General features: G+C 40.6%; 2 protein-coding genes across 4 annotated transcripts in view; one reads left to right on the top strand and one right to left on the bottom strand.

Moving 5' to 3' along the window:
* The first annotated feature begins 3,936 nt into the window (after window positions 1-3,936).
* On the top strand, window positions 3,937-26,265 carry chgb (chromogranin B). 2 transcript variants are annotated; one of them, XM_063056214.1, is made up of 5 exons: window positions 3,937-4,034; window positions 5,322-5,368; window positions 5,470-5,560; window positions 9,575-11,148; window positions 25,737-26,265. In XM_063056214.1, the coding sequence occupies exons 1-5, from the start codon at window positions 3,986-3,988 to the stop codon at window positions 25,815-25,817; spliced, it is 1,842 nt and encodes a 613-aa protein (XP_062912284.1). In that variant the 5' UTR covers window positions 3,937-3,985; the 3' UTR covers window positions 25,818-26,265. The 2 variants fall into 2 exon arrangements, with proteins under 2 accessions (XP_062912284.1, XP_062912283.1); XM_063056213.1 differs by having other exon boundaries at window positions 25,734-26,265.
* The window catches only part of trmt6 (tRNA methyltransferase 6 non-catalytic subunit), a 47,250-nt gene continuing 35,722 nt past the window's right edge, over window positions 15,806-27,333 (bottom strand). Inside the window, exon 11 of one of the 2 annotated variants that reach the window (XM_063056216.1) lies at window positions 15,806-15,975. In XM_063056216.1, coding sequence (XP_062912286.1) covers window positions 15,967-15,975 — 9 coding nt within the window. In that variant the 3' untranslated portion in view covers window positions 15,806-15,966. Of the gene's footprint in view, window positions 15,976-18,327; window positions 18,413-27,333 lie in introns of those variants that run through there. The other variant, XM_063056215.1, reaches the window with a different exon arrangement.

Below are 27,333 nucleotides of genomic sequence, written 5' to 3'. Positions count from 1 at the left end.
ACTCAATGCATAAAGGCAGACATGGTCATGAGGTTCACTTGTTGTTCAAACTTAACATTAGAATGGGGGAAGAAATGAGATCTAAATGACTTTGACTGTGGAATGATCATTAGTGCCAGATGGAGTGGTTTGAGTATCTCAGAAACTGCTGATCCCCTGGAATTTTCATGCACAACAGTCTCTAGCGTTTATAGGGAATGGTGCAAAAAACAAAAAAAAACATCTACTGAGCAGCAGTTCTGTGGGTGGAAGATGGCCAGATTGGTTCAAGCTGACAGGAAGGCAGTAGTAACTAAAATAACCATATGATAATGGCAGTGATGTACAGAACAGTATCTCTGAATGCACAACATGTTGTGTCCTGAAGTGGATCAGCTATAGCAGCAGAAGATGATGAACATACTGTCCACTCAGTGGCCACTTTATTAAGTACAAGGGGTACTTAATAAAGTGGTCAGTGAGTGTATTTGTCATACCTATATACATAATTAAGATGAATGCAGAAGAGATAAACTAGGGTGTTGCCAAGAATTTGAGGATGATAGTTATAAGCAAAATTGCAAACTGGGTTTATTCTCACTGGAACATAGAAGACTAATGAATTGAATTGAATTTAATTGAATTTATTTCGTACATCCTTCACATACATGAGGAGTAAAAATCTTTACATTATGTCTCTGTAATAAGTTATAATAAATAGAGGAGTCAATGTAACACAAATCAGCGTGAGTTAATCAGTCCAATGGCCTGGCGGAAGAAGCTGTCCTGGAGCCTTTTGGTCCTGGCTTTTATGCTGTGGTACTGTTGCCCGGATGGTAGCAGCTGGAATATACTCGGGTCCCCAGTGATCCCACGGGACCTTTTTCACACCTGTCTTTAAATATGTCCTGAATCATGGGAAGTTCATAACTACAGATGCTCTGGGCTGTCCGCACCACTCCCTGCAGAATCCTACGATTAAGGGAGGTGCAGTTCCCATACCAGGCAGTGATGCAGCCAGTCCGGATGCTCTCAATTGTGCCCCTATGGAAAGTCCTTAGAATTTGGGGGCCTATACCAAACTTCCTCAACCGTCTGAGGTGAAAGAGGAGCTGTTGTGCCTTTTTCACCACACAGCTGGTATGTACAGACCACATGAGGTCCTTGCTGATGTGGATGCCGAGGAACTTAAAGCTGTTTACCCTCTCAACTCCAGATCCATTGATGTCAATAGGGGTTAGCCTGTCTCCATTCCTCCTGGAATCCACAACGTTGAGGGAGAGATTGTTTTCTTGGCACCACTGTGTCAGAGAGACGACTTCTTCTCTGTAGGTCACCTTGTTATTGTTTGAGATTAGGCCAATCAATGTAGTGTCATCAGAAAATTTAATTAGCAAATTAGAGCTATGGGTGGCAATACAGTCATGGGTATACAGGGAGTAAAGGACAGGACTTAGTACACAGCCCTGAGGGGCTCCTGTGTTGAGAGTCAGAGGTGTGGAGGTATGGGAGCCCAAATGAATGCTTTTATAGAAGTTTATAAGATTATTTGGGCTATAGATCTGATAAATAGTAAGAATCTTTTTTCCCGAAGACAGAGAAGGCTACAGTAGAATGAATGGGTACAGGTTGAACGTCAGAGGGAAGAAATTTGAAGGAAATATGAGGGTAATAAATATCTGGAATAAGCTGCCAGAAATGTGGTGAAGGCAGATACAGTGAAAATATTTAAAAGGTAAATCTTGACAAATATTTTGATAGGAAAAACAGAGACAGATATTGGCCTAATGCAAGCAAATTGGATTAGCCTAGAAATGCATCATGGTATCATCAGAATGGGAAAGAAATGTAATGTAAGTGACTTTGGCCATGGAATGATTGTTGGTAGTTGACTTGAGTATCTTAGAAACTGCTGATCTCCTGGGATTTTCACACACAACAGTCTCTAGAGTTTACAGAGAGTGGTGTGAGAAACAAAAAGACATCCAGTGTGTGGCAGATCTTTTGCTGAAAATGCCTTGTTAATGAAATTGGTTAGAGGAGAATGTCCAGATTGGTTCAAGCTGACAGGAAGGCAATAGTAGCTCAAATAACCATGCATTACAACAGTGGTATGCTGAGGAACGTCTCTGAACTCACAACATATCAAACCTTGAAGTGGATGGGCTACAGCAGCAGAAGACCACACTGGGTTCCACTGCTCCTGTACCTAATAAAGTGCCCACTGAGTGTGTTGTATCAAACATCAAATTGCAACTTCTGAGTCTATTGACATTTAATAAAAACTCTTCCTTCTGAAATGTACCACTTTCTCCACAGATTTATTAATTCTATGTTCCCTTTGGTCACATTTTACAGACAAGATAAAATGAATTTGAATTCTGATCCTCCAATGTTCTAATCCTCTAATGGCTGAGAAGAAAGTGTTTTTAAATCTCGGTTCAAATAAAGTAAACAACAGTACTGGAATAACACACACAAAATGATGGAACTCAGCAGGTCAGGCAGCATCTATGGAAATGAATAAACAATCAATGTTTTGGGTCAAGACTCTTCATCAGGATGGGAAGGAAAGGGGGAAGAAGTCAGCATAAGAAGGTGCGGGAAGGGAAGGAATGCAACCTAGAAGGTGATAAGTGAGAGCAGGTGGGTGGGGTGCGAAGTAAGAAGCTGGGAGGTGATAGATGGAAAAGGTAAGGATACGGAGAACAAGGAATCTGATAGGAGAGGAGAGTAGACAATGGGAGAAAGGGAAGGAGGAGGCAGCAGGGGAAGATGCTAGGCAGGTGAGGAGAAGAGGTAAGAAGGTCAGAATGGGGAACTGAAGAAGAGGAAAGGGAGTGCGGCAAATTACAGCAAGTTGAAGAAATTGATATTCATACCATCAGGTTGGAGGCTATCCAGATGGAATATCATACAACAGCGTACTCCAACAGTCCTGCAAGACTTATTTTGTGACTAAGGACAATGATGTTGGCTGCAGCTCTTAATTCAAGTGTATTGTATTTGAAAAATCTTCAGTCACTGTTTATAGTTTTCCATAATTAACCACAAATGTTCCTTCTAGAGTTGGATTCCATTTAAATATTACATGATCTCAATTGTATGTATGAATTGAAACATAGCTTAAATTAAGGAAACTTTTAGGCTATTCTCATTAAAAATAAATTGGTAGACTAACTTCTCTTTCATCCTCAGTTCAATTGCATCTGACCAACATAAAGAAACTGACAACATACAAATATAAAAACATAGCGTTAAGCAGATAAAAAAGGCATTTAGTGTCCATCATTAACTTCAACACAGGTCAAAAAGTCGAAGTACTTCCGAGGCTAAACCTTCAAGCAATTCTTGTAAAGGAAACTGGAATTTTTTTAAAAAAATCCAAGAACCAGTTATTTTTTTTTGCTAAGGTCTGATACTTAGGGAAAGTCAATTAATTATATTTCAAAAGTTCAAACTTTGCAGTCAGATTGTTTCTCGGCTTGCTATCTTCTCTTAAAGAATATCTTTTGCTGAAGGGCTTTGATTGCCTGAAGAATTATACCACAACGAGAAATAAACGGGAGAAGATTGGCCTAAGATGGTAACAGAAGGTGTAATATAATTTTTTCAATATGTTCTGGGGCTGATATCGTCGCCCAGTAACTGAAAAGCTGCTACAAAGAATTTATAAATCGAGAACGCCAAGGTGTGATTGAGCTAAACAAACGAGATAAAGCTTCACTCATCCAGTCTACCTACATAATAAAAAAACTAAATAATAAATGGAAGTGAACAATTACGCAGAAATATTTTTCACTGAAGCTTTTATGGAGCTTTGATGATGATAATTCTCGGGTGTGGAGTCTGCCTCCGCCTCCAAAACCAACACAGCGATACATGCGCTGTGCGGTCGCTTTAAATTTGGATCGCTGTTGCTCGTCTCCATCCAGAGACTGCAGAGAAGGGGTCGAAAGCACCCTCATCCAACAAACTCCTCAGCGCGCACGGCTTCGACAAGACTATGCGTTTTTTTCTTCTCCTAGCCTTGATTTTTCTGACTACCGTAGCAGGTAATGTTTGCTTTTGTTTATTTATAACAATTCGCAGTCTTAATCCAGTTTCTCGATTTCAGCACCTTGGATAGCGAATAGGTCCTGGTTGCTAATCCCGTTAGCCTAGCGAGCCTTGCCCCAGTCGGATTGGGCAGGCAGTTAGGTGACATTTTTCCCCCATAGTCTTGATGACATAACAAAAACAACTAGATTTGTGATATCCAAACTAAATACAGCGATATAGACAGTGGAAATGAAAGCAATATGTTAGAATACATTCAGGACAAGTTTCCGTGGGGCTTGTGGTTCTAATGGCATGTTAATTATATTTCACTCTACAAGATTTCCCACACCCTCTTAGTACTTCCATAATTTCTTTCCCTCGGTCGTTTTCTCTCTTCTCAGTTTTGAAGGGATTTCGAAACGAACCGTTATTTCTGCTTCTCTTTCTACGAACGCTGTCCAACCTGTTGAGTACTTCCAATATTTTATGTTTTTATTCCTATCGTTTCTTCCTTATTTTGTTAAAAGTACGTATTGACAACCGCTGTCCAGAGTACCAGTCATTTATTGTCAAGATCAATTCCCGGTATCATGAAAGGAGAGTTGCAACCAGTTCCATTGGCAGGCTACTCTGGACATTAGGTCATGGGACTAGGCATATTGTAAAGATATCGTCAAGAACTCACGCGGATACCCCAATATTTTTTCGTCAGTAACCTCATTATAAAATCAATAATACGCAAAATGTCAAGCAAACCAATAAGGCTCTTTCTAATATTAAATTGAAACCTTTCACTGAAATTGTGCTCCACCAGAGAATGCGGGATGAGTTTTTTTCTCCCAGCATTTCTGTTTTAATTAAGGGTTTTGGGTGAGCTGGTACGGAAGAGGAGATGCGACCAGTATGGATCAAGCATGATCATATCGACTAATGGGACAGGCCCGAGGGCCGAGTGGCCTAGTCTAGCTCCTGTTTTCTTGTGTTCTTGTATTGTGTTCTATCGACCCCGTCCAGACTGTCACCGTTTTATAGACTTCTTATGAAACATCCCTCGCCCTTTTCTTGAAGTAAACAGTCCCAACCTCTTCAACCTTCACAATTTCTTCATCCTAGGAAGTGTTTATGGCATGTTTCTTTGGCGTCCATACCTTTATAAATTGAAAACAAGGTCAGAATCTCACCTGCAATGTAGATGAAAGAAAACTCGATTGTTTCTGGGTTTCCAGTCTGTTTTCCCGCGTGACACCTTTTTTTTTGTTCCAGGATCAGTCATTGTGTTTATTTTTGTTTGTTTTTGGCAGTGGTCAGAGCGCTGCCAGCGGAAAGGGCCGTACAGAAAGATGAGCTGGTAAGGTGCATGAATGTGTCTCCAAAACAGAATCTTAATTATCTCTTTCCGACACTCGGGCAAAGAACGAGTGCTGACCATGTCCGACATTTCTCGTTTAGGTAACGCGGTGTATAATCGAAGCAATTTCCAGCGCTCTTTCGAAGCAAAACGCTTCTCCAGTGACCTCAGAATGCAAGGAAATCCTAAGAAGTAAGAGAATATATTTTTTAAGTCAATACTATCAACCGCCCCGATATCTTGACGGTGATGCAATAGAATCAAAATCAGAATCAGAATTCGGTTTAATATCACCAGCAAATGTCGTGAACTATGTTGTTTTGCGTCAGCAGTACATTGCAGTGCATCATTTTAAAGAACGATAATTAGAATAAGAAATATGTGTGTGTATATATGTACATATATAAAGTAAATTAAATAAGTAGTGCAATAAGAGAGCAAAAGTAATGAAGTTGTCAACATAGGTTCACTGCCTATTCGAGAAATCTGAGGGCAGAGGGGAAGAAGCTGTTCCTGAAACGTTGAGTGTGTGTTTTCAGGTTTCTGTACCTCCTTCATGACGGTAGCAATGAGAAGTGGGCATGTCCTGGGTGATGGAGGTCTATCATAATGGATGTCAGATTTGAGGCATCGCCTTTGAAAGTGTCCTCGATGCTGGGGAGGCTTGTGCTCATGATGGACCTGTCAGAGTTTACAGCTGCTTGCAGCTTTCCCCGGTCCTGTGCAGTGAACCCTCCATACTTGCCCGTGATGCTACCAGCTCTTCACAGTACTCCTGCAGAAATTTGCACCAGTCTTTGGTGACATACGAAATCTCCTCAAACTCCGACTGAAATAGAGCTGCCGATGAGTCTTTATAATTAATTCAATATGCTGAAGCCGGGATAGCTCGTCAGAACCCACCCCTTCCACTGCTGCTCCCTCGATGAAGACTGGTGTGTGTTCCATAGACTTCCCTTTCTTGAAGTCCACATCAGTTCCTTGGTCTTACTGCCGTTGAGTGTAAGGTTGTTGTTGCGGTATCAGTCAACCAGCTGACCTATCCCGCTCCAGTTGCTTGACTGGGGTTCCCGAGAAGGGCTGTGCTGAAACCCTTGTGGAGGTAGAAGCCTGGATTTTGAGCTCCAGGTCTTTCAAACACTTTCTTTAAGTGTTCACCAGGGTAGTTTTGTTTTATGGGGATTCTCTCCCCACCCCTCCCCCGCATCACCCTCTCCCACCCCTGCCCGTCCCATGTACCCGTATTACAAAGTTCAAAGTGAAAACGCTGTCTTTCTTTCTCGCATTTAGACCGGGTAAGAGTAAGAGCCGTGTAAATGTACTGATTTTTTTTTTGCACCCGGGCTTTCCGAAGCCACCAGAACTGGCGTTGAAGCGAAGTCACTGTTGCAATATGGAATGTACAGGGTTCGAGTTACCACATCTAGATCTTAAAGCAGCAACGCAATAATAAGCAAACGATGTTAGTTAAGGAATCAGTGACAAGGAAATCAAGCACAATACAGAAACCCGAAGAAAAGTAACATAAGATGACTTCAACTCTTCCGCACTGAAAAATATAATGGAGCGCCCAGTCTCAGGTCTTGCGTTCATTTCTGGTCGCCACGTTATAGGGAACATGAGTGCATTGGAGAGGGTCCAGATAGAATTAACCAGAATAGTTCCTCAGATTAGGAACTACACCCAGAGGCCACTTTATTCAGTAACACTCTACACCTGCTTGTTAATGCAAATACCTAATCAGCAAATCATCTGGCAACAAATCAATACATAAAGGTATGCAGACATAGTCAAGAGATTCAATTGTTAATCAAACCAAACATCGGAATTGGGAGGAAATTTGATCTAAATGACTTTGACCATGGAATGATTGTTGGTGTCAGATGGGGTGGTTTGAGTATCTCAGAAACTGCTGACCTCCTGGGATTTTCACAGGCAACATTCTCTGGAGTTTACAGAGAATGATGCAAATAAACAAAAATGCATCCAGAGAGTGGCTGTTCTATTGGCAAAAATGCCTTGTTAATGAGAGAGGTCAGGGGAGAATGGCCAGACTGGTTCAAGCTGACAGAAAGGCGACAGTGACTCAAATAACCATATGTTACAATAGTGGTGTGCAGAAGAGCATCTCTGAATGGTCAACACAGTGAACCTTGAAGTGGGTAGACTACAGCATCAGATGACAACGAACACATGCTCAGTAATCACTTTATTAGGTATAGAAGGTACCTAATAACGTGATCACTGAGTTTATTATAAAAAAGGGTTGGAGAGGTTCAGACTGCTTCTGCCCAATGAAGAAAAGGCTGAGGGGCCATTTGGTAGAAGTCTATGAAAAGATGAGGGTCTATCAATGGGGAGATGACAACACAGAACACTAGAAAATAGGAGTAGGTGTAGCCCACCAGGCCCACAAGCCTGCCCATGATTCAAAAAGATCCTGGACAATCTATGCAGGCCTCAACTCCCTCGTTCCCCGAACTCTCAGTTACTTTCAGATATTCATCAATCTCCTCTTTAAATGTATCTAATGCTCTGGCTAGACCACCTGCTGTAACAGAGAATTCCACAGGTTCAACACGCTCTGAGAGAGGATATATTTACACATCTAAATTTTAAAGGACTTGCCCCTTATTTTACAGCTATATTCTCTTCTTCATTGCTGTCCCGCCAGTGTGGGAGATTGGGGCTTTCAGTGGAAGATGATAAAACACACAGCAGAGGAAAAGGCTGTTGTTAATGAATGCTGGCATTAACCACAATTCCAATCTAACTATTCAATTCTTTCTTCATATGGTCCTTATCCCTCTTTTCCCTGCCTGTTTATATACCTGTCTTTAAGCTTCTTAAATGATGGTGTTGTTCCTATTTCTACCTCCTCCCCTGGTAACATGTAACAGGCATCTACCACACTGTGTGCAAAACTTATCTTGCATGTCTCCTTTAAACTTACCCACGCTCAATTTAAACTTGTTCCTGGTATTGTAAACTTGTATTGGACATCTCCATCCTGGGGGCTGGGGGGTAGTGAGGGATGGTAAAGGAAGACTCTGAATTTCTACCTATCTATGCCTCTCATAACCTGAAAATACTTCTATCAAATCACTTCTTAGTCTTTGGCATTCCAGAGAGAATAATCCAAGTTTGTCCAGCATCTTCTTAAAGTTAATGGTCTTCAATCTATTCAATATCCTGCTGAACCTTTTCTGTACTGAAGAGTGGAGGCTGAGGTATAACATAAAGGAGAAGAGAACTAAGAATAATGTGAGGAAAAAAACATGTTTGTAACTATGCAGTTGGAACCAGCAGCTTTCACTATGCCCTTGAAGAAGGAACTGGATAAATGTACGATGAAGAAAATTTTGCAAGCCTGCAAAGAAAGGGACAGTGAATGGAACTAGAGATTTGCTCTGACAGAGAGGTAGTACACACTAAATGGACTGAACCTGAATCATTTCACTCTGTGTTGTAATATTTGGCTCAATTATCTGTTCCATCATTGTGACTCACCTTATCTCTAATATTTGATACAACAAACCTTTCTCCTACCTGCTCATCCACAAAATCATCAGTAAGTGTTACACTAACAATGCTAAACATAAAATACTCTGCAGACGCTGGGGTCAAAGCAACACTGACAACACGCTGGAGGAACTCAGCAGGTCGGGCAGCATCCGTGGAAACAATCAGTCAATGTTTCGGGCCAGAACACTTCGTCAGGACGAAGGGTTCCAGCCCGAAACGTTGACTGATCATTTCTACGGATGCCGCCTGACCTGCTGAGTTCCTCCAGTGTGTTGTGAGTGTTACACTAACAATACTGTTTTCTTCTGTTAGTATCCAATTGTCTGTGATTATTTATATGATGCTGCCCATTAATCTGTTGCATATATGGAGTCTGATGTGGCTAAATCAAGCCTGCAATGGATAATAATTGGTATCACCACTGCAAAGCCAGCTTTACATGCATGGAATCACATGGTCAAAATATCGCTGATATTCTATGCATGTCTGTAATGCACTGATTGTCTTTAACAGAATCAGAATTAGTCTTATTATCACTGTACTAAATAATGTAAAATTTATTGTTTGTTGTATTAGTTGTAGTACTATTACACTTTGTTCTCAAGACACAAGAATAAATGTTCAGTTTGCCTTCTTCTAATAACGGTTATTTAAAGCTTTTTTTGTTGCATCCTGTTCCAGGTGAGAAGCCTGAAACAACAGAAAAGAACTTTGAAGGAAGAAATAATTATTATGAAGATGACAAACACACTGAGGACTCTGGAAATCCTCATAATGAAGACAAAGGAAACCAGAGGGCTGTTGAGGAGTACCAGAGGACACGTTATGAGGAAGATAAACAAAGTGAAGATGAGAGAGAGGAAAAGCGACATTACAAGCAAGACCATAGCGAAGAAAATATTGAAGTGAATAACAGTGAGGAAGATAGTAGAAGTATAGAAGATTTCTATCCAGTAAAAAACATGTATCATGTCGGAAGCCGTGAAGATCATCATTCTACTCAACAACATGAAGAAAGAAGACATGTAGATAACAGAAATGAGCAAGATAGTGAAAGAAGATACAGGAAACACAGCGAGGAAGATACTACTCATGAGAAAAAAGGCCCAGAAAAAGCGCACAGTACTGAGAGTACAATCAATATGTCTCATCATAAGCGACATGACTTTAGAAGTGAAGAAGTGTCTTCTAAGGAGGATAAGCAATTTGGCATTCATGGACATTCAAATGAAAGAAGATTTGGACATATTGACACAGGTGCAAAGGGATTCAATGAAGATCTCAATAATGAAGATAACAGGGATGGTCAATACGAGCACAAGAAATATGACTCTGAGGATTTGGAAGAGAAAAATAGTGAAGAAGGTGAGAAATTACATAATGATCCCATACACTACCAAGTGGGAAAGAACTATGGCCATTCAGATGAGGATAGGAATGTCCACAATAATAAGGAGGACTTAGATATGTCTGATGAATCTAGTGAAGATCTAGAACCTATCAAAAATATTCATAATTACCTTAAGAGAAATAAAAACCAGGTGGAGTTTGAGGATAAAACTAACAGGCACTTGATGAGTAGCTCAGAGGAATCAAAGGAGGAAAAACATCTCAACAAAAAGACAAAGAGTGAAGAAAAAAAGTATAGTGAAGAAGAAGAAAAGAGACATCATACTGACTACAAGAGACACCACAGTGGAGAGGAAGAACAGAAGTATGAGAAGAGATATTACAGTGAGGAAAAACCACACAACAGTGAAGAAAAAATAAATAATCCTAATGATAATAAGCAAGGAGAAGAAAGCACAGAAGAAAGATACCCAAGCAATGGAAAAGATAAAGAGGAAGAAGGAAATACAGTCCAACAGTTTTGGTGGAAGAAAAGGCATAGTTTGGTTGATAGAAATTCTGGTAGTGAAGAGGAAATCGAGCACAGTGAGCATAGTCACTTATATTCGGAATACGAAGGACATGATGACAAGAAGCAGAGAACAATTTATGATAAAAGACACAAGGAGGGAGACCAAGGCCAGAATGAGGAAAGTATTGAAGAACACCACATAAAGCAAAACCTTGACAATGATTTCGAAAACAAAAGGTTGTCTGACAGAATGGACATGCTGGCACACTATCTGAAATCTAGGAAGTCATCCATGGAAAACCCAAAACACTATGATTCTGAGAATGAGAAGGGAAAGCAACATCATAATGAGGGAAAGAAGAAAATGAACCACAGAGTACTAACTGAAGAAGAGGTAGGCCTAATAATATTTTAAATGAACCTTAATAAAGGTATTACCTCAGTTACATTTCTTGGTTTTAGGAACACATACCTAACGTTTGAGGAAATAACTGATAGGCAAAATGACCAGTTTTCCATTGTTATTCTAAGACAATCTGATGAACTCTAAAATGATACATCATTACATAAATAAAGCAATGGTCATTTATAAAACATCATAATCCACAGTTATGTCATAACCTTTTTTATCCATTTAGTAAAACAAAAACAAAACCTTATTTATCCATTTAGTAAAATAGGTAGAAGCCCCAGAAGGTCAATGACGGTTAGCAAGAGGAGGGTATGATTGAGAATAGGGTTGAGGAGGGCCAGAAATGATTGCTTGGTGCATGTGGCTAGGAAGTAAATCTAGTTCCATAGTCACGAAAGGCATTTTCAAGCATGTCTTTCTGGTATCCACTTCCAGTGGTCCCTCTGAAGATCACTGGTTGGTCTAAATCTATGTTGTCTATCACAAATGAAGCCAGCTCTGTTTTCAGAAAGTATCTTGGAGCTAGTCTTAAGTATCACATTTGCATACTTAACAACTCCTTCATCCATGGGTCCTGGATGCTTATTCTTTCTATTTTTCTGACAACTTGCCAAGGCCAAGAGTAGTTTGCTTCCTCTCCAGTTTTGTATATTCTGACATGCACAATGAAGCCAATGTGGGAAGACTCTGCCACAAGTGGGACAGGAGATGTTTAATGGGACAAGTGGCTGGGCAGTATGGCCAGTGGTACTCTTTTAACATTAATGTCATTGGGTTTCCACGTGGCTCCTAATGAAGAAACAGCAGCTTCTCAATGCTTTCTCCATTTCTGAGTGGTCATAGCCAGCCATTCCCAAGGGCCAATGTGGATATCACATTTTTCATAGAAGCTTCAAGAAAATCTTTGAATCATTTCCTCTAACCTGCTGTTAAGTCAAGCTGAGTTTATTATTATGTGGACAGGTATGGTGAGGTCTGGATAAAATGAAAAACTTCTTCCCATCAGCATACGGGTACGTACAGTAAATTCAGACAGCATACAGAATACAACTTGTAAATAAGTCATACATCAATTGTGGAGATTGGACTGAAATTGAATTGATCATTGAATTGACTTCTTTTGTCACATCCTTCACATACATGAGGAGTAAAACTCTTCATGTTACATCTCCATTTAAATATGCAATATGCAATTACAGTAATTTATAATAATTTACTACAAATAGACAGTCAATGTAACATAGAAATACACTCAAATCAGCGTGAGTTAATCTGTCTGATGGCCTGGTGGAAGAAGCTGTCCCAGAGCCTGTTGGTCCTGGCTTTTATGCTGCAGTACCTTTTCCTGGATTGTAGCATCTGGAATAGATTGTGGTTGGGGTGCTCTCAATTGTGCCCCTATAGAAAGTCCTTAGGATTTGGGGGCCCATACCAAACTTCTTCAATCGTCTGAGGTGAAAGAGGCACTGTTGTGGCTTTTTCACCACACAGCTGTTAAGTACAGACCACATGAGGTCCTCGGTGATGTGATGCTGAGGAACATGAAGCTGTTTATCCTCTTAACCGCAGATCCATTGATGTCAATAGGGGTTAGCCTGTCTCCATTCCTCCTGTAATTCACAACCAGCTCCTTTGTTTTTGCGACATTGAGGGAGAGGTTGTTTTCTTGATACCACTGTATCAGAGAGATGACTTCTTCCTTGTAGGCCACCTCATTATTGTTTGAGATTAGGCCAATCAATGTGGTGTCGTTGACAAATTTAATTAGCAGATTAGAGCTGTGGGTGGTGACACAGTCGTGAGTCTACAATGAGTAAAAGAGGGGACTTAGTACACAGCCCTAAGGGGCTTACCTTACCACTCTTACCACCCGCTGACGATCTGACAGGAAGTCCAGGATCCAGCTGCGCAAGGCAGGGTCAGGACCGGGGTCTCTGAGCTTCCTGTCAAGCCTGGATGGAATTATGGTGTTGAATGCTGAACTGTAGTCCAAGAACAGCATTCTCACATAAGCATCTTTCTTCTCTAGATGTGTAGGGATGGCTATTGTGTTGCCTGTCGATCGGTTGGCAAATTGTGGGGGGTTCAGTTTGGGTGGCAGCATGCTGCAGATGTAATCCTTGACCAGCCTCTCAAAGCATTTGCTTATTATTGAGGTGAGTGCAGCAGGATGCCAGTTGTTCAGACATGTTACCTTGGTCTTTTTTGGTACAGGGACAATGGTGGATAATTTGAAGTAGGAGGGCACTCTACACTGGGAGAGAGAGAGATTGAAAATGTCTGTAAACACACCTGCCAGTTGTGCTGTGCACATCCTGAGTACTCGCCCTGGGATGCCATAAGGCCCCGCAGCCTTGCGACTGTCCATTCATTGGAAACATCTGCGTACCTCAGACTCAGAGATGACCAGGTTGCAGGTTGTAGCGGTGGCTTTCCTCAGAGGCTCAGAGTTAGCAACATCGAACTAAGCAGTAAAGGAATTGAGTTCATCTGAGAGAGAGTACGCAATGTTGGCAGCACAACAATGTTTGGCTTTGAAGTCTGCAATGGTATGTAACCCTTGCCACAAGTCACGTGTGCTATTCGTTGTGAATCTTGACTCAGTCTTGTCCCTGTATTGTTTCGCAGCCTTGATAGCTTTGCGTAGATCATAGTTGTTTTTCTTGAGCTCCTGCTGATTGTCGGCAGCATAAGCTCTGTGTCACACGGTAAGTTATGCTCGCATGGAACTACTGATCCAGGGGTTCTGGTACTGGTTCATTAATCGTGGAGCTTGGACTAAAATGTCTTTGAAGGGTCTAATGTTGGACATGTCCATTAGACAGCTTGCTGAACAGAGCTGACTTAATGCAATTGGATCATCTGTAGTTGGGAAAATGCTTGAAGCTATCATTAAAGAAGAAATAGCGAGGCATCTGGAAAGAAATGGATCCATCAGGCAGACACAGCATAGATTCAGCAAAGTTAGGTCCGGTTTGACAAGCTTACTGGAGATCCTTGAGGATATACCAAGCGCAGTGGATAAAAGGGAACAGATGAACATTATTTACTTGGATTTCCAGAAGGCGTTTGATAAGGTGCCACATGAAAGACTTCTCCATAAGATAAGGATGCATAGAGTTGGGGGTGATGTATTAGCATGGACAGAGGATTGGTTAGCCAATAGAAAGCAGAGAATTGGTGTTTCTCTGGTTGGCAATCAGTGTTGAGTGGTGTGCCGCTGGTGTCGGTGCTGGGCCCACAACTGTTCACGATATACATTAACGACCTGGAAGAGGTGACCGAGTCTAATGTATCTAAGCTTACTGATGACTCTAAATTGAGTAGAAAAGCAAGTTGTGCAGAGGAAAAGGAGAGTCTGCAAAGGGATATAGATAGGTTAATTGAGTGGGCTATGGTCTGGCAGATGGAGTACAATGTTGGTAAATATGAGGTCATCCACTTTGGAAGGAAAAATGGGAGATCAGATTATTATTTAAATGTTAAAAGATAGCATGCTACTGTGTAGAAGGATTTGGGAGTGTTTGTGCATGAATCGCAGAAGATTTTGGTTTGCATGAGCAGCAGGGAATCAAGAATCAAAGGTGGCCTTCATTGCTAGAGGGATTGAATGTAAGAGCAGGGAGATTATGCTGCAATTACTGGGTACTGGTGGGGACACACCTGGAGTACCACGTGCAGTTCTGGTCTCCATACTTGAGGAAGGATATACTGGCTTTGGAGCCGGTGCAGAGGAGGTTCACCAGGTTGATTCCAGAGATAAGGGGGTTAGACTATGAGGAGAGATTAAGTTGCCTGAGACTGTACTCACTGGAATTCAGAAGAATGAGAAATCTTACAGAAATATATAAATTTATGAAAGGGATAGATAAGATAGAGGCAGGAAAGTTGTTTCTACTGGTAGGTGAGACTAGAACTCGGGGACATAGCCTCAAGATTCAGGGGAGTAAATTTAGGACAGAGCTGAGGAGGAACTTCCTTTCCCAAAGAGTGGTGAATCTGGGGAATCCTCTGCCCAATGAAACAATGGAGGCTATCTCAACAAATATGTTTAAGACAAGGTTGGATAGATTTTTGTATAGTAGGGGAATTAAGGGTTATGGGGAAAAGGCAGGTAGGTAGAGATGAGCCCATGGTCAGATCAACCATGATCTTTTGAATGGTGGCGCAGGCTCAATGGGCCAGATGGCCTATTCATGCTCCTATTTCTTATGTTCTTATGTTCAATGCTGGAGATATTGACCTGGGAGAGGATGCTCATATTTATTTGCTTATCCTACTAATTAAGTAGTTTGAATGTGCAGAGACAGCATTGGTGGCATTTCACCAGTACTTTGAGATATGTCCTCAGAAGCATACAGGTGCGGCTAGTAGCACATAGCACTGGTGCTGGATTTGAGGTCTTGATCTTTGAACACTGTTTTCTCAGACTGCCAAAGACTGTGCTGGCATATTGGAGCAGTGTTGAATTTCATCATCTATGTCTAGGTGGAGAGGTGGACATCAAGAAATGGAATATGATCTTTTTCCTAGGATCAATTGTGGACCTTTATTGTTGTGGGCTCATACTGAACCTACTTCTTATGGATATGTTGGATTGTACTTTCGGGTGAAGAAGGAGCACACTTGCTTTGTCATCATATGAGACCATTTGGCATCTAGTTTCTGGCTGTAAGATGCTGGAGCACCTGATAATGACTGCAGTGGCATTATTTAATAGGACGAACCAAGCAAAGTATAGTTAGTGGAAATCCCTTGGGTGGAAAAGGTCTGGAAGATGGAAGTCAACTTCATCAACGTCTAGGAAGCCTGAAAAACAAATTGGCAGCAGTTGGCTACCCTCCATCTATTCCACCATGATGCAAACTATGAACCACTACAGACCCAACCCCAATGCAGAGAGGTATCACAGAAGTTTGTGTTATTGGAATCTGCTTCAACCCCTTCCTCAATTTTTGTATAAGTTGCTTCACTTAATTTATAGGATGAGTATAAAAACTATTTTTTCTGTTTCCTGAACCAAGATCATTAAGTTATAGTATTCAGATGAAGCTTGCTCTAAACCGCTAAGCTCTAAATCATTGTGGATTTCTTCACAGAGCTGTTTGAGAGGGTAAGTGTTATACTAAACAGCTGGGAGAACAAAGGCTCTTTACAAATCCTATTCCTTCAGACAATGACTGTGGTCAAGGTGACTCATTTCCCTACTTTTGTGAGCCACCTTTCAGCAAAGGCAGCCTTTGATGTTGGATTTCAAAGACAAAATTCAAAGTTCAATGTAAATTCTATTATCAAAGTACATATATGTCACCATAAACAATGCTGAGATTCATTTTCTTATGGGCATACTCAACAAATCTATAGATTGGTAATTATAACAGGATCAGTACAAGATCGACCAGAGTGCAGAAGACAACAAACTGTGTAAATGCAAATATAAATAAATAAGCAATAAATATCAAGAACATAAGATGAAGAGTGCTTGAAAGTGAATCCATTGGTTGTGGGAACTTTCAATGTGGGGCAAGTGACTTTGCATGAAGTTATCCCCTGTTGTTCAAGAGCTTGATGGTTAAGGGGTAGTAACTGTTCCTGAACCTGATGGGGTGAGTCCTGAGGCTCTTCTACCTTGTTCCTGATGGCAGCACCAAAAGGAGAGAATGTCCTGGGTGGTAAGAATCTGATGATGGATCCTGCTTTCCTACAACGTTTCATGTAGATGTGCCCAATGGTTGGGAGGACTTTACCCCTGATTGCCTGGGCTGAATCCATACTTTTCATAGGATTTTCTGTTCAAGGGCATTGGTGCTTCCATACTAGGCTGTGATGCAGCCATTCAATATACTCTCCATTACACATCTATAGAAGTTTGTTGAAGTTTTGATTCCTTTCATCAATTCATGAGAAACCATGGCATAAGATTGCTGGAGAAGCAGAAAGGAAATATCCAGGATGTATCCGAAGACCACGCACAAATAGTGGAGAGAGGGCACAATATCTCAAACCCAGCCATCGACCTCAGCACACTCAGTTTACTCCCTCTGTGGCAGAGTTTCCAGATTCTGCAGAGATCTCCTTTGTCACTTTGAAAGTCACAGAACTGGAGTGGAAGCAAACACAGGAACATTACAACCCCTGTATGTACTTGAGTGGAGATCCATTGTGCCATCTTGTAAGGCTCCAAGTTCATCAGCTATTTCTTAATATGCACCTTAGTATATTTATTTAAATATTTAAAAATACTTACAAGTGTAAGTCAGCTTTTGATGAGGATTAGCAGATAAATTCAAATGGAGCAAATACCCTTCTTACTGCCTGTTATACTGCTGACGTTTAGGGCAGCAATAAAGGTCCCCCATCTCTGTCGGTGTTCACAGCTTCCTTTATTGTGTCAGTTGCTCAGTTTTCACTACTGTCAGTCATACAAGTTCTGGGTGCAGACTCAGAACTTGATTCCTGAATCCTGATTCCAGCCAACTTAGCTCTCAATAAGGTTATCCTCTTGGACTTACAGATAAAATCTCTCTTGATAGAAACTAGAATGGGATTTTTGTGCAATTGTTGCCAGTTCTCATTGTTTTGTTGCACAGATATGATTATTCATTAATTTTAGGAATGGACTAAATTTATTTTGTCATACCTGGATCATTCCAAACAAGAGATTAAAAATATTTGAGATATTTGTGGTGCTAGTAAATAGAATGCTTATTAGTTCAGAAATGTAAGGTTTTTTTTGTTCTTGTTAATCCATATCAGCGTTACTGCCCATTCCAGTCCCTTGATATGGTGATACTGGTGCTTCACCTTCTTAAACCATTAAAGTCCCAGTGATACAGGTACATCGATAGTAAGCAAGTAGTTAGTAAACTTTTCCAGTTGGGAGACTTAGATTCCTGTTCCATGCTGCCATCTTGTGCCCAAGACATGAAATGATATTGTGAAATTTTAAAAAGCAATAGAGCATTTGAAAATATGTTGATGCAGCAAACATTAAATATAATATTGAAAAGATTGAAAATGAAGAAAATTCATAATACATAGGAAACATGCTGGAGCTTTAGTAAGATAGTGTTTTGTAAGATTACAAGTAATGCAGTAATTTAAACACATAAAATGAAATATACATTCAGTTCATTTATTTTATTGCTGATGCTTATAATCCTCTCCATTATCTCCATCTGAACAAATATTAATATCTTTACTTCCACTGTCCAAGGATTTCTTGAAGGTTTTCTCAGAATTGCAACTGAAAGAAATAAAAGGTTACTTTGCTTTTAAGAGACTTTTGGATAGGCACATGGAGCTTAGAAAAATAGAGGGCTATGGGGGTAAGTCTAGTAATTTCTAAGGTAGGGACATGTTCGGAACAACTTTGTGGGCTGAAGGGCCTGTATTGTGCTGTAGGTTTTCTATGTTTCTATACTGAGCTGAAATAGTAAGATATCTGTTTTCAAGTTGTCCTTGATCCACCAGTTGCTGCTGAAACTGTGGAACATAGAGGGGAAGATGACAGCAAAATCTGATCTAATCCAGATCAATCGTTCTCAAATTACTGACCATAAACTGCTGATTTATGATGGGGGAATGGTTAGGTTTTTTTCACTAATATTCCAGAGATGTTAACATAGAAACATAGAAAATAGGTGCAGGAGTAGGCCATTCGGCCCTTCGAGCCTGCACCGCCATTTATTATGATCATGGCTGATCATGCAACTCAGAACCCTGCACCAGCCTTTCCTCCATACCCCCGATCCCCGTAGCCACAAAGGCCACATCTAACTCCCTCTTAAATATAGCCAATGAACTGGCCTCAACTGTTTCCTGTGGCAGAGAATTCCACAGATTCACCACTCTCTGTGTGAAGAAGTTTTTCCTAATTTCGGTCCTAAAAGGCTTCCCCTTTATCCTCAAACTGTGACCCCTCGTTCTGGACTTCCCCAACATCGGGAACAATCTTCCTGCATCTAGCCTGTCCAATCCCTTTAGGATTTTATACGTTTCAATCAGATCCCCCCTCAATCTTCTAAATTCCAACGAGTACAAGCCCAGTTCATCCAGTCTTTCTTCATATGAAAGTCCTGCCATCCCAGGAATCAATCTGGTGAACCTTCTTTGTACTCCCTCTATGACAAGGATGTCTTTCCTCAGATTAGGGGACCAAAACTGCACACAATACTCCAGGTGTTGTCTCACCAAGGCCTTGTACAACTGCAGTAGTACCTCCCTGCTCCTGTACTCGAATCCTCTCGCTATAAATGCCAGCATACCATTCGCCTTTTTCACCGCCTGCTGTACCTGCATGCCCACTTTCAATGACTGGTGTATAATGACACCCAGGTCTCATTGCACCTCCCCTTTTCCTAATCGGCCACCATTCAGATAATAATCTGTTTTCCTATTTTTGCCACCAAAGTGGATAACTTCACATTTATCCACATTAAATTGCACCTGCCATGAACTTGCCCACTCACCTAACCTATCCAAGTCACCCTGCATCCTCTTAGCATCCTCCTCACAGATAACACTGCCGCCCAGCTTCGTGTCATCCGCAAACTTGGAGATGCTGCATTTAATTCCCTCATCCAAGTCATTAATATATATTGTAAACAACTGGGGTCCCAGCACTGAGCCTTGCGGTACCCCACTAGTCACCGCCTGCCATTCTGAAAAGGTCCCGTTTATTCCCACTCTTTGCTTCCTGTCTGCTAACCAATTCTCCACCCACACCAATACCTTACCCCCAATACCATGTGCTTTAAGTTTGCAAACTAATCTCCTGTGTGGGACCTTGTCAAAAGCCTTTTGAAAATCCAAATATACCACATCCACTGGTTCTCCCCTATCCACTCTACTAGTTACATCCTCAAAAAATTCTATGAGATTCGTCAGACATGATTTTCCTTTCACAAATCCATGCTGACTTTGTCCGATCATTTCACCGCTTTCCAAATGTGCTGTTATCACATCTTTGATAACTGACTCCAGCAGTTTCCCCACCACCGACGTTAGGCTAACTGGTCTATAATTCCCCGGTTTCTCTCTCCCTCCTTTTTTAAAAAGTGGGGTTACATTAGCCACCCTCCAATCCTCAGGAACTAGTCCAGAATCTAACAAGTTTTGAAAAATTATCACTAATGCATCCACTATTTCTTGGGCTACTTCCTTAAGCACTCTGGGATGCAGACCATCTGGCCCTGGGGATTTATCTGCCTTTAATCCCTTCAATTTACCCAACACCACTTCCCTACTAACATGTATTTCGCTCAGTTCCTCCATCTCACTGGACCCTCTGTCCCCTACTATTTCTGGAAGATTATTTATGTCCTCCTTAGTGAAGACAGAACCAAAGTAATGATTCAATTGGTCTGCCATGTCCTTGCTCCCCATAATCAATTCACCTGTTTCTGTCTATAGGGGACCTACATTTGTCTTTACCAGTCTTTTCCTTTTTACATATCTATAAAAGCTTTTACAGTCAGTTTTTATGTTCCTGGCCAGTTTTCTCTCATAATCTTTTTTCCCCTTCCTAATTAAGCCCTTTGTCCTCCTCTGCTGAACTCTGAATTTCTCCCAGTCCTCAGGTGAGCCACTTTTTCTGGCTAATTTGTATGCTTCTTCTTTGGAATTGATACTATCCCTAATTTCTCTCGTCAGCCACGGGTGCACTACCTTCCTTGATTTATTCTTTTGCCAAACTGGGATGAACAATTGTTGTAGTTCATCCATTGTATATCCACCGTCAATCCTTTAAGTGTCATTTGCCAGTCTATCTTAGCTAATTCACGTCTCATACCTTCAAAGTTACCCCTCTTTAAGTTCAGAACCTTTGTTTCTGAATTAACTATGTCACTCTCCATCTTAATGAAGAATTCCACCACATTATGGTCACTCTTACCCAAGGGGCCTCTCACTACAAGATTGCTAATTAACCCTTCCTCATTGCTCAAAACCCAGTCTAGAATAGCCTGCTCTCTAGTTGGTTCCTCGACATGTTGGTTCAAAAAACCATCCCGCATACATTCCAAGAAATCCTCTTCCTCAGCACCTTTACCAATTTGGTTAAGTAATAAGTTAAAAGAAAGTGATATAATTTCAAGAATAACTATATTTTTTATGTAAGCTGGTAATAAAGTGCTGCCACTAGAAAACTAGCATTAGGCATTTGGGGATTATATGGTGCCTTGCAGAAGTATTCAGCCCCCACAATTATTTTCACATTTTAACGTCTCATAGTCTAAATATAAAATATATTGAAGTAGGATTTTTTTTCAGCTCATGAACTAAACATTGCGCATCATGTCAAATCAAAAGAACAATTTGAAAACCTGTCAACAATTCATTAAAAATTAAAAACCAAAATTGAGGCTGAAAAAGTTTTCACCCTCTTTGTAATTACTTTCCTCAGGTGCAATACTGTATATTACTTTACAACTCAACCCAATTTGTTGTAGAAAATTTGAGGATCTCCTGTTTTCAATGAATTAATAACAATAAATACCACCCCTCTCTGTGAGGTCCAATAGTATGGTAAATTTTCAACAGAGCAAACCAAACTGAAGACAAAAGGACATTCAAATCAAATCAGGGAAATGATAATGGAGAAGCACATACCTAGAGAAGGGCATAAGACCTTCTCAAAGGCACTGAATATACCTCTATTGTGAAAAAGTGGAAAAAATATGAAACCAGTGCTACTCTGCTTAGGTCAGACTACCCTTCTAAACTTAGTCTCCAGAGAAGAATGGCACTTGTAAGAGAAAGCTACTATGACACAGTCACCCTGAGTGAGCTGCAGAAGTCAGTGTCTGCAACTGGAGATGAAGTTCAAGGCTCCATGCAACACACATAAAAATTGCTGGTGAACGCAGCAGGCCAGGCAGCACCTACAGGAAGAGGTGCAGTCGACGTTTCGGGCCAAGACCCTTCGTCAGGATTGCTCCATGATCTCTGAGGCCTTTCACAAGAAGGGTATTCATGGAAGAGTGGTAAGGAAGAAGTTCTGCCTAAAAAAAAGCATATCCTTGCCTGTAAAGGCTTTGCAAAGCGTCACTTAGAAGATGTGGAAGAAGGCCTTGTGGTCAATGAGACTGAAGTCAAACTTTTCGGCGTCAACACTAATCAGAATGTGTGGCGTTATTCTAAACCTGCACTGCAGCCAGGAAACACCATCCCTACTGTAAAGTGTGATGGAGGTAGCATCAGGCTATGGAGATGTTTTTTTAGCAGCAGGGACTGGAAATCTGCTCAAGATTGATGGGAAGATGAATGCTGCTAAATATAGAGACATCCTGGATAAATACCTGCTTGCTTCTGCCAGAAAGCTTAAACTAGGGAAGAAGTTTGTCCTTCAGCAGGACAGTGACCCAAAGCACACCACCACAGCAACCATGTAGTAGGTTCAAAGGGAAAAAAGAACTGATGTACCCGAGTGGCCCAGTCAGAGTCCTGACCTTAACGCTCCGGCAAGACCTTGAGATTGCTGTCTGCCACTGACCCCCAACTAGCCAGGTGCAGCTTGAGCAATTCTGCAAGTCTTGCTCCATCATATTGCACAAAGCTAACGGAGATTTATTCAAAAAGAATACTAGCTGTAATAGCTGCAAGAGAGGGTTTAACCAAGTACACATCAAAGGGGGATGAATACTTTTGAACTGCTGACATTTCAGTTTTTAAATTTTTTGTTTTTCATGCTTTACAATTTTACTTTTACTATGCTTTACTGTGAAAAAAAGGAGCATGTGATTCTCAAACAAAAATTCTCTGTTAAATTGATCAAAATCCCTGGTTGTAATACTCAATTATGTGAACAAAGGGTTGGGGGCTGAATTCTTTTGCAAGGCACTGTATTCAACATAACTTCGTATTTTTGAATTCCTGCAGAATAAATGTTTTAAAACCATCCTTATTTTCCTAATCCAAACACCAGATTTTCAGTAGATTGTTGGCATTTTAGCCACATCCTTTATTGATACATGTATTTTGTTAAATATTATTAAATATATATCCAGTACTGTGCAAAAGTCTTAGGTACATATATATAGCTAGGGTGCCTGAGACTTTTGCACAATACTGTATTTGTCAATGTGGAGTGGAAAATGAGTTTGTAAATCTGGTGGGAGCAAAGGATGTTGGGAATGGCGAGGATGGAGCTCTGCGGGACAGTGTGCGGCAGGTGGCAGAGAAGGAGTGGCAGGGATGGGGTTGGGGGCGGGGGGCTGTTGCAGACACACCCAGTCCTGAGATACCAGGCAAGGTCATTTGATTTCAAACAATTGATTCATTGATCATTGCAGAATGTCTCTCTGGTGCCTCCTGCTCCCTCTCCTCTCCCTTCCCCTTTTCCCAACCATGACTCCCCTGTCCTTGCCCCCTTCCCACTCTCAGTCCACAATAGAGACCCATATCAGAATCAGGTTTATCATTACTCACATACTATCTGTCATAAAATTAGTTTTTTTTGGGCGGCAGTACAGTGCAATACATAAAACTACTACAAAATTGTGCAAAGGTCTTAAGCAGCCTTGCTATTATATATGTGTGCCTAAGACTTCTGCACCGTAATGTATATAATTATATGTGCCCACCTTTACATACCGAGTTTGGTCATACTATATCTGATCGACCCATTTTCAAACCCCACCTGAAGCATTGTAAAAAGGTCTGGGCATTTCATGCCTGAGAAAGCACATCAATACCTTAGTGAGGTGAGAGTCTTGGAACAGACTCAGATTGAACTGAGAAACTGGATTTCATCTCCTTAAACCAAGAAAAACAGTTTGATAAAAGTGTTCAAAGCTATGATGATTTTCTGAATGCAAGTAGAAACATAGGTAATAACAGAAACAATGGTGGAGCAGTGGATGTGGTGTATATAGTTTTAGTAAGGTCTATGGCATGCTAAGGTTCCCCATGGTAGGCTCATTCAAAAGGTTAGGAGGCATGGGATCTGAGAAAACCTGGCTGTGTGGATTCAGAATTGGTTTGCCCATGAGGATAGTTGTAGATAGAGGGTATTCTGTAGGCATTTGTTCTGGAAACTCCACTCTTTGTGATTTTTTTTATAAATGATTTGTATGAAGAAGTGCAAAGGTGGGTTCGTAAGTTTGCAGATGACATAAAGGTTGGTGGAGTTGTGGAGAATGTAAGAAGTTGTCGTAAGTTCCAATAGGAAATTGACAGGATGCAGAGGTGGGCTGAGAAGTGGTAGCAGGAGTTCAGCCCGGAAAAGTGTGAAGTGATTCACCTTGGAAGGTTGAATTTGAAGGCAGAATACAATGTTAATAGTAGGATTTTTAGCCATGTGGAGGAAGAGAGGGAGCTTGGGGTCCACATCCACAGATCCCTCAAAGTTGCTGCAACTGTTGATAGAATTGTTTAAAATGTGTACGTTGTGTTAGCCTTCATTAGTTGGGGGATTGAGTTCAAGAGCTATAAAGTTATGCTGCAGCTCTATAAAGCCTTGGTTAGACCATGCTTGGACTATTGCATTCAGTCCTGTCTCCTGTTATAGGATGAATATGGATGTTTTAGAGTGTGCAGAGATTTACCAGGATGCTGCCTGGATTGGAGACCATGTCGTATGAAGATAGGTTGAGCAAGCTGGAGCTTTTCTCTTGGGAGCAAAGGACGATGAGAGGTGAATTAACAGAGGTGTACAAGATGATAAGAGACGTATTGTATATCAGGTGGACAGCCAGAAACTTTTTTTCAGGAAAGAAGCACTAGTATGAGGTGTCATAATTTTAAGGTGATTGGAGGAAAGTATAGAGGAATGTCAGAGGTAAATGTTTTACACAGTGAGTGGTGGGTGCATAGTATGTTCTATCAGGATTGGTGGTAGAAGCAGATACGTTAGGGACATTTAAGAGACTCTGAGATAGGCACATGGATAATAGAAAAAATGGGGTTATAAGTCATGTGGGAGGGCAGGGCTAGATTGATTTTAGAGTAGGTTAAAAGGCTGACATAATATTTTGGGCCGAAGGACCTGTACTGTGCTATAATGTTCTTTGTTCTATAAATGAGACCTGGAGTATACTATCTGACTGGGCAGTGGAAGTACACTCAAGAAGAACTTCAAGAATGAAATGGGTAAGTGACTGAAAGTGGAAAACACTGGGTGGAATGTGATTCATAAGGTAGTTTATTTTCAGGGAGTTGGCAAAGCCACAATGGCCCAAACGGCATCCATACGAACTGTTGCTTGACAATTCCACAGGTACCGAAATAAGATGGAATGTTTCTCACATTCAATCAATTAACTAGGACATGAATGAATTCATTATCTGAAATTATAATTAAATTATAATGAAATCAGGGTTTTGCCTGTACCCATTTAAGTTATAAAAAATAATGTATATTAGCTTTTTTTAAATCTTTTCTCTATTGATCTTACACAGGCTTTTGTTCACACTGAGCATATTGGTAATTGAACAACCTGTCTCAAAAGTACACTGATGAAGTTAGAATGTCATACTACTTGTACCACAGTGGGTAAACTTTTTGTTAAATAAGTCAGGAAGAGGCTAATCATACTAATTACTAAATGCTTTCCATTGTCTCCAAAGCAGAAGGAACTTGAAAATCTGGCAGCAATGGACTTGGAATTGGAGAAAATAGCAGAGAAGATGAATGGCCATCAAAGAAATTAATAGAATGTTGCTAGCAGTGTCAATTACTTATCAAGACACCTCATGCTATATTGAACTTGTTTTTCAAAAAAAACTAAAAAAAAATTAATTCTATATAATACGTACAAAAAAATCAGCGAAGAGGCTACTTGTAAAGTATTGATCATCTTTTGCTGTCCATTTGTGTCATATGTTAAACTGTCGGATATATATTTCTATTGTGTATTCCTATATTTCTAATCACACAGATATAAAGGCATGAAAAACTGGATAACAACATTTTGGTCATGTTGGAATTACTTTCTCATAATAGTCATGAGAAAATTATAATTTAATTTTCATATTCTGATTTCATGTTTTATTGTACTAGTTCAGCTTGCAATTTGGATGAAATAAAAATCACGGCGTGTTCAGACCAAATCCCTGTGTCCCCTCTACTTTAAACAGTTATGTAAGTAAAAATGGAGTATTTATAACTGGTCAACTCAGCATCAAAGTTACTTGATCTTCAAAGCCCATGCAGCATGTGTGAGATGATATACAATATTTGTGCAGACATATACAAAAGATAGGGAAACAGTAGGCTAGATATTTTATCTAATTTATGGTCACTTCAAAGGAGAAAATAATAATAGTGCAAAAAATAAAGTTCTAGAGAAACACAGCAGGTCAAGCAGCACTGTAGAAGAAAAAGGATGGCTGATATTTTGGAATTGACATCAGAAATATCATGTAAGGCCCCTTACTAATTCATTAATCTCAGAGAATTGACTACTACTGACCAGAATTGGAAGTGAAAGCTTTTTGCCAATTTCTTTCAAGGATTCATTTTCTTTACTTGGTCAAGTTATACCATAGTTTTCATGCCCACAGATTATTTTCATGCACAAATATTTAAAGCAGCCCCGATCATTGCCAAAACTTGCACCAGACTTTCTTTGATCTGGGTGAAAGAATATTTCTTAAAATGTCTCCATTGTTCTTGATGGTATCTCCTTACACTGAATTTTATAAAAACATTTTGTAGGATTTTTAGAGCATAAGACATAGGAACAGAAATAGGCCACTCAGCCCATCAAGTCTGCTCCACCATCATGGCCGATTTATTATCCCTCTCAATCCCATTCTCCTGCTTCTCCCTGTAACCACTGATGTCCTGACTATAATCAAGAACCTATCAACCTTCACTTTAAGTATACCCAAAGACTTGGCCTCCACAGCCATCCACCGCAATGAATTCCACAGATTCACCACCCTCTGGCTGAAGAAATTCTATCTCATCTCTGTTCTAAATGGCCATCCCTCTGTTCTGAGGCTGTGTCCTCTGGTGTAGACTCATCCACTATAGGAAACATCCTCTCCACGTCCACTCTGTCGAAGCCTTTCAATATTCGATAGGTTTCAATGAGATATCCCCTTATTCTTTTAAACTCCAGCTAGCATAGGCCCACAGCCAACAAACACTTCTCATACTTTCATTTCCAGAAGCATTCTCATAAACCTCCTCTGGGCCCTCTTCAATGCCAGCATATCTTTT

Source organism: Mobula hypostoma, chromosome 8 (assembly GCF_963921235.1).
Source record: "Mobula hypostoma chromosome 8, sMobHyp1.1, whole genome shotgun sequence".
NCBI classification, from domain to species: domain Eukaryota; kingdom Metazoa; phylum Chordata; class Chondrichthyes; order Myliobatiformes; family Myliobatidae; genus Mobula; species Mobula hypostoma.
Note: the sequence above shows the minus strand (reverse complement) of the source record. Positions and strands in the feature narration are given on the sequence as shown.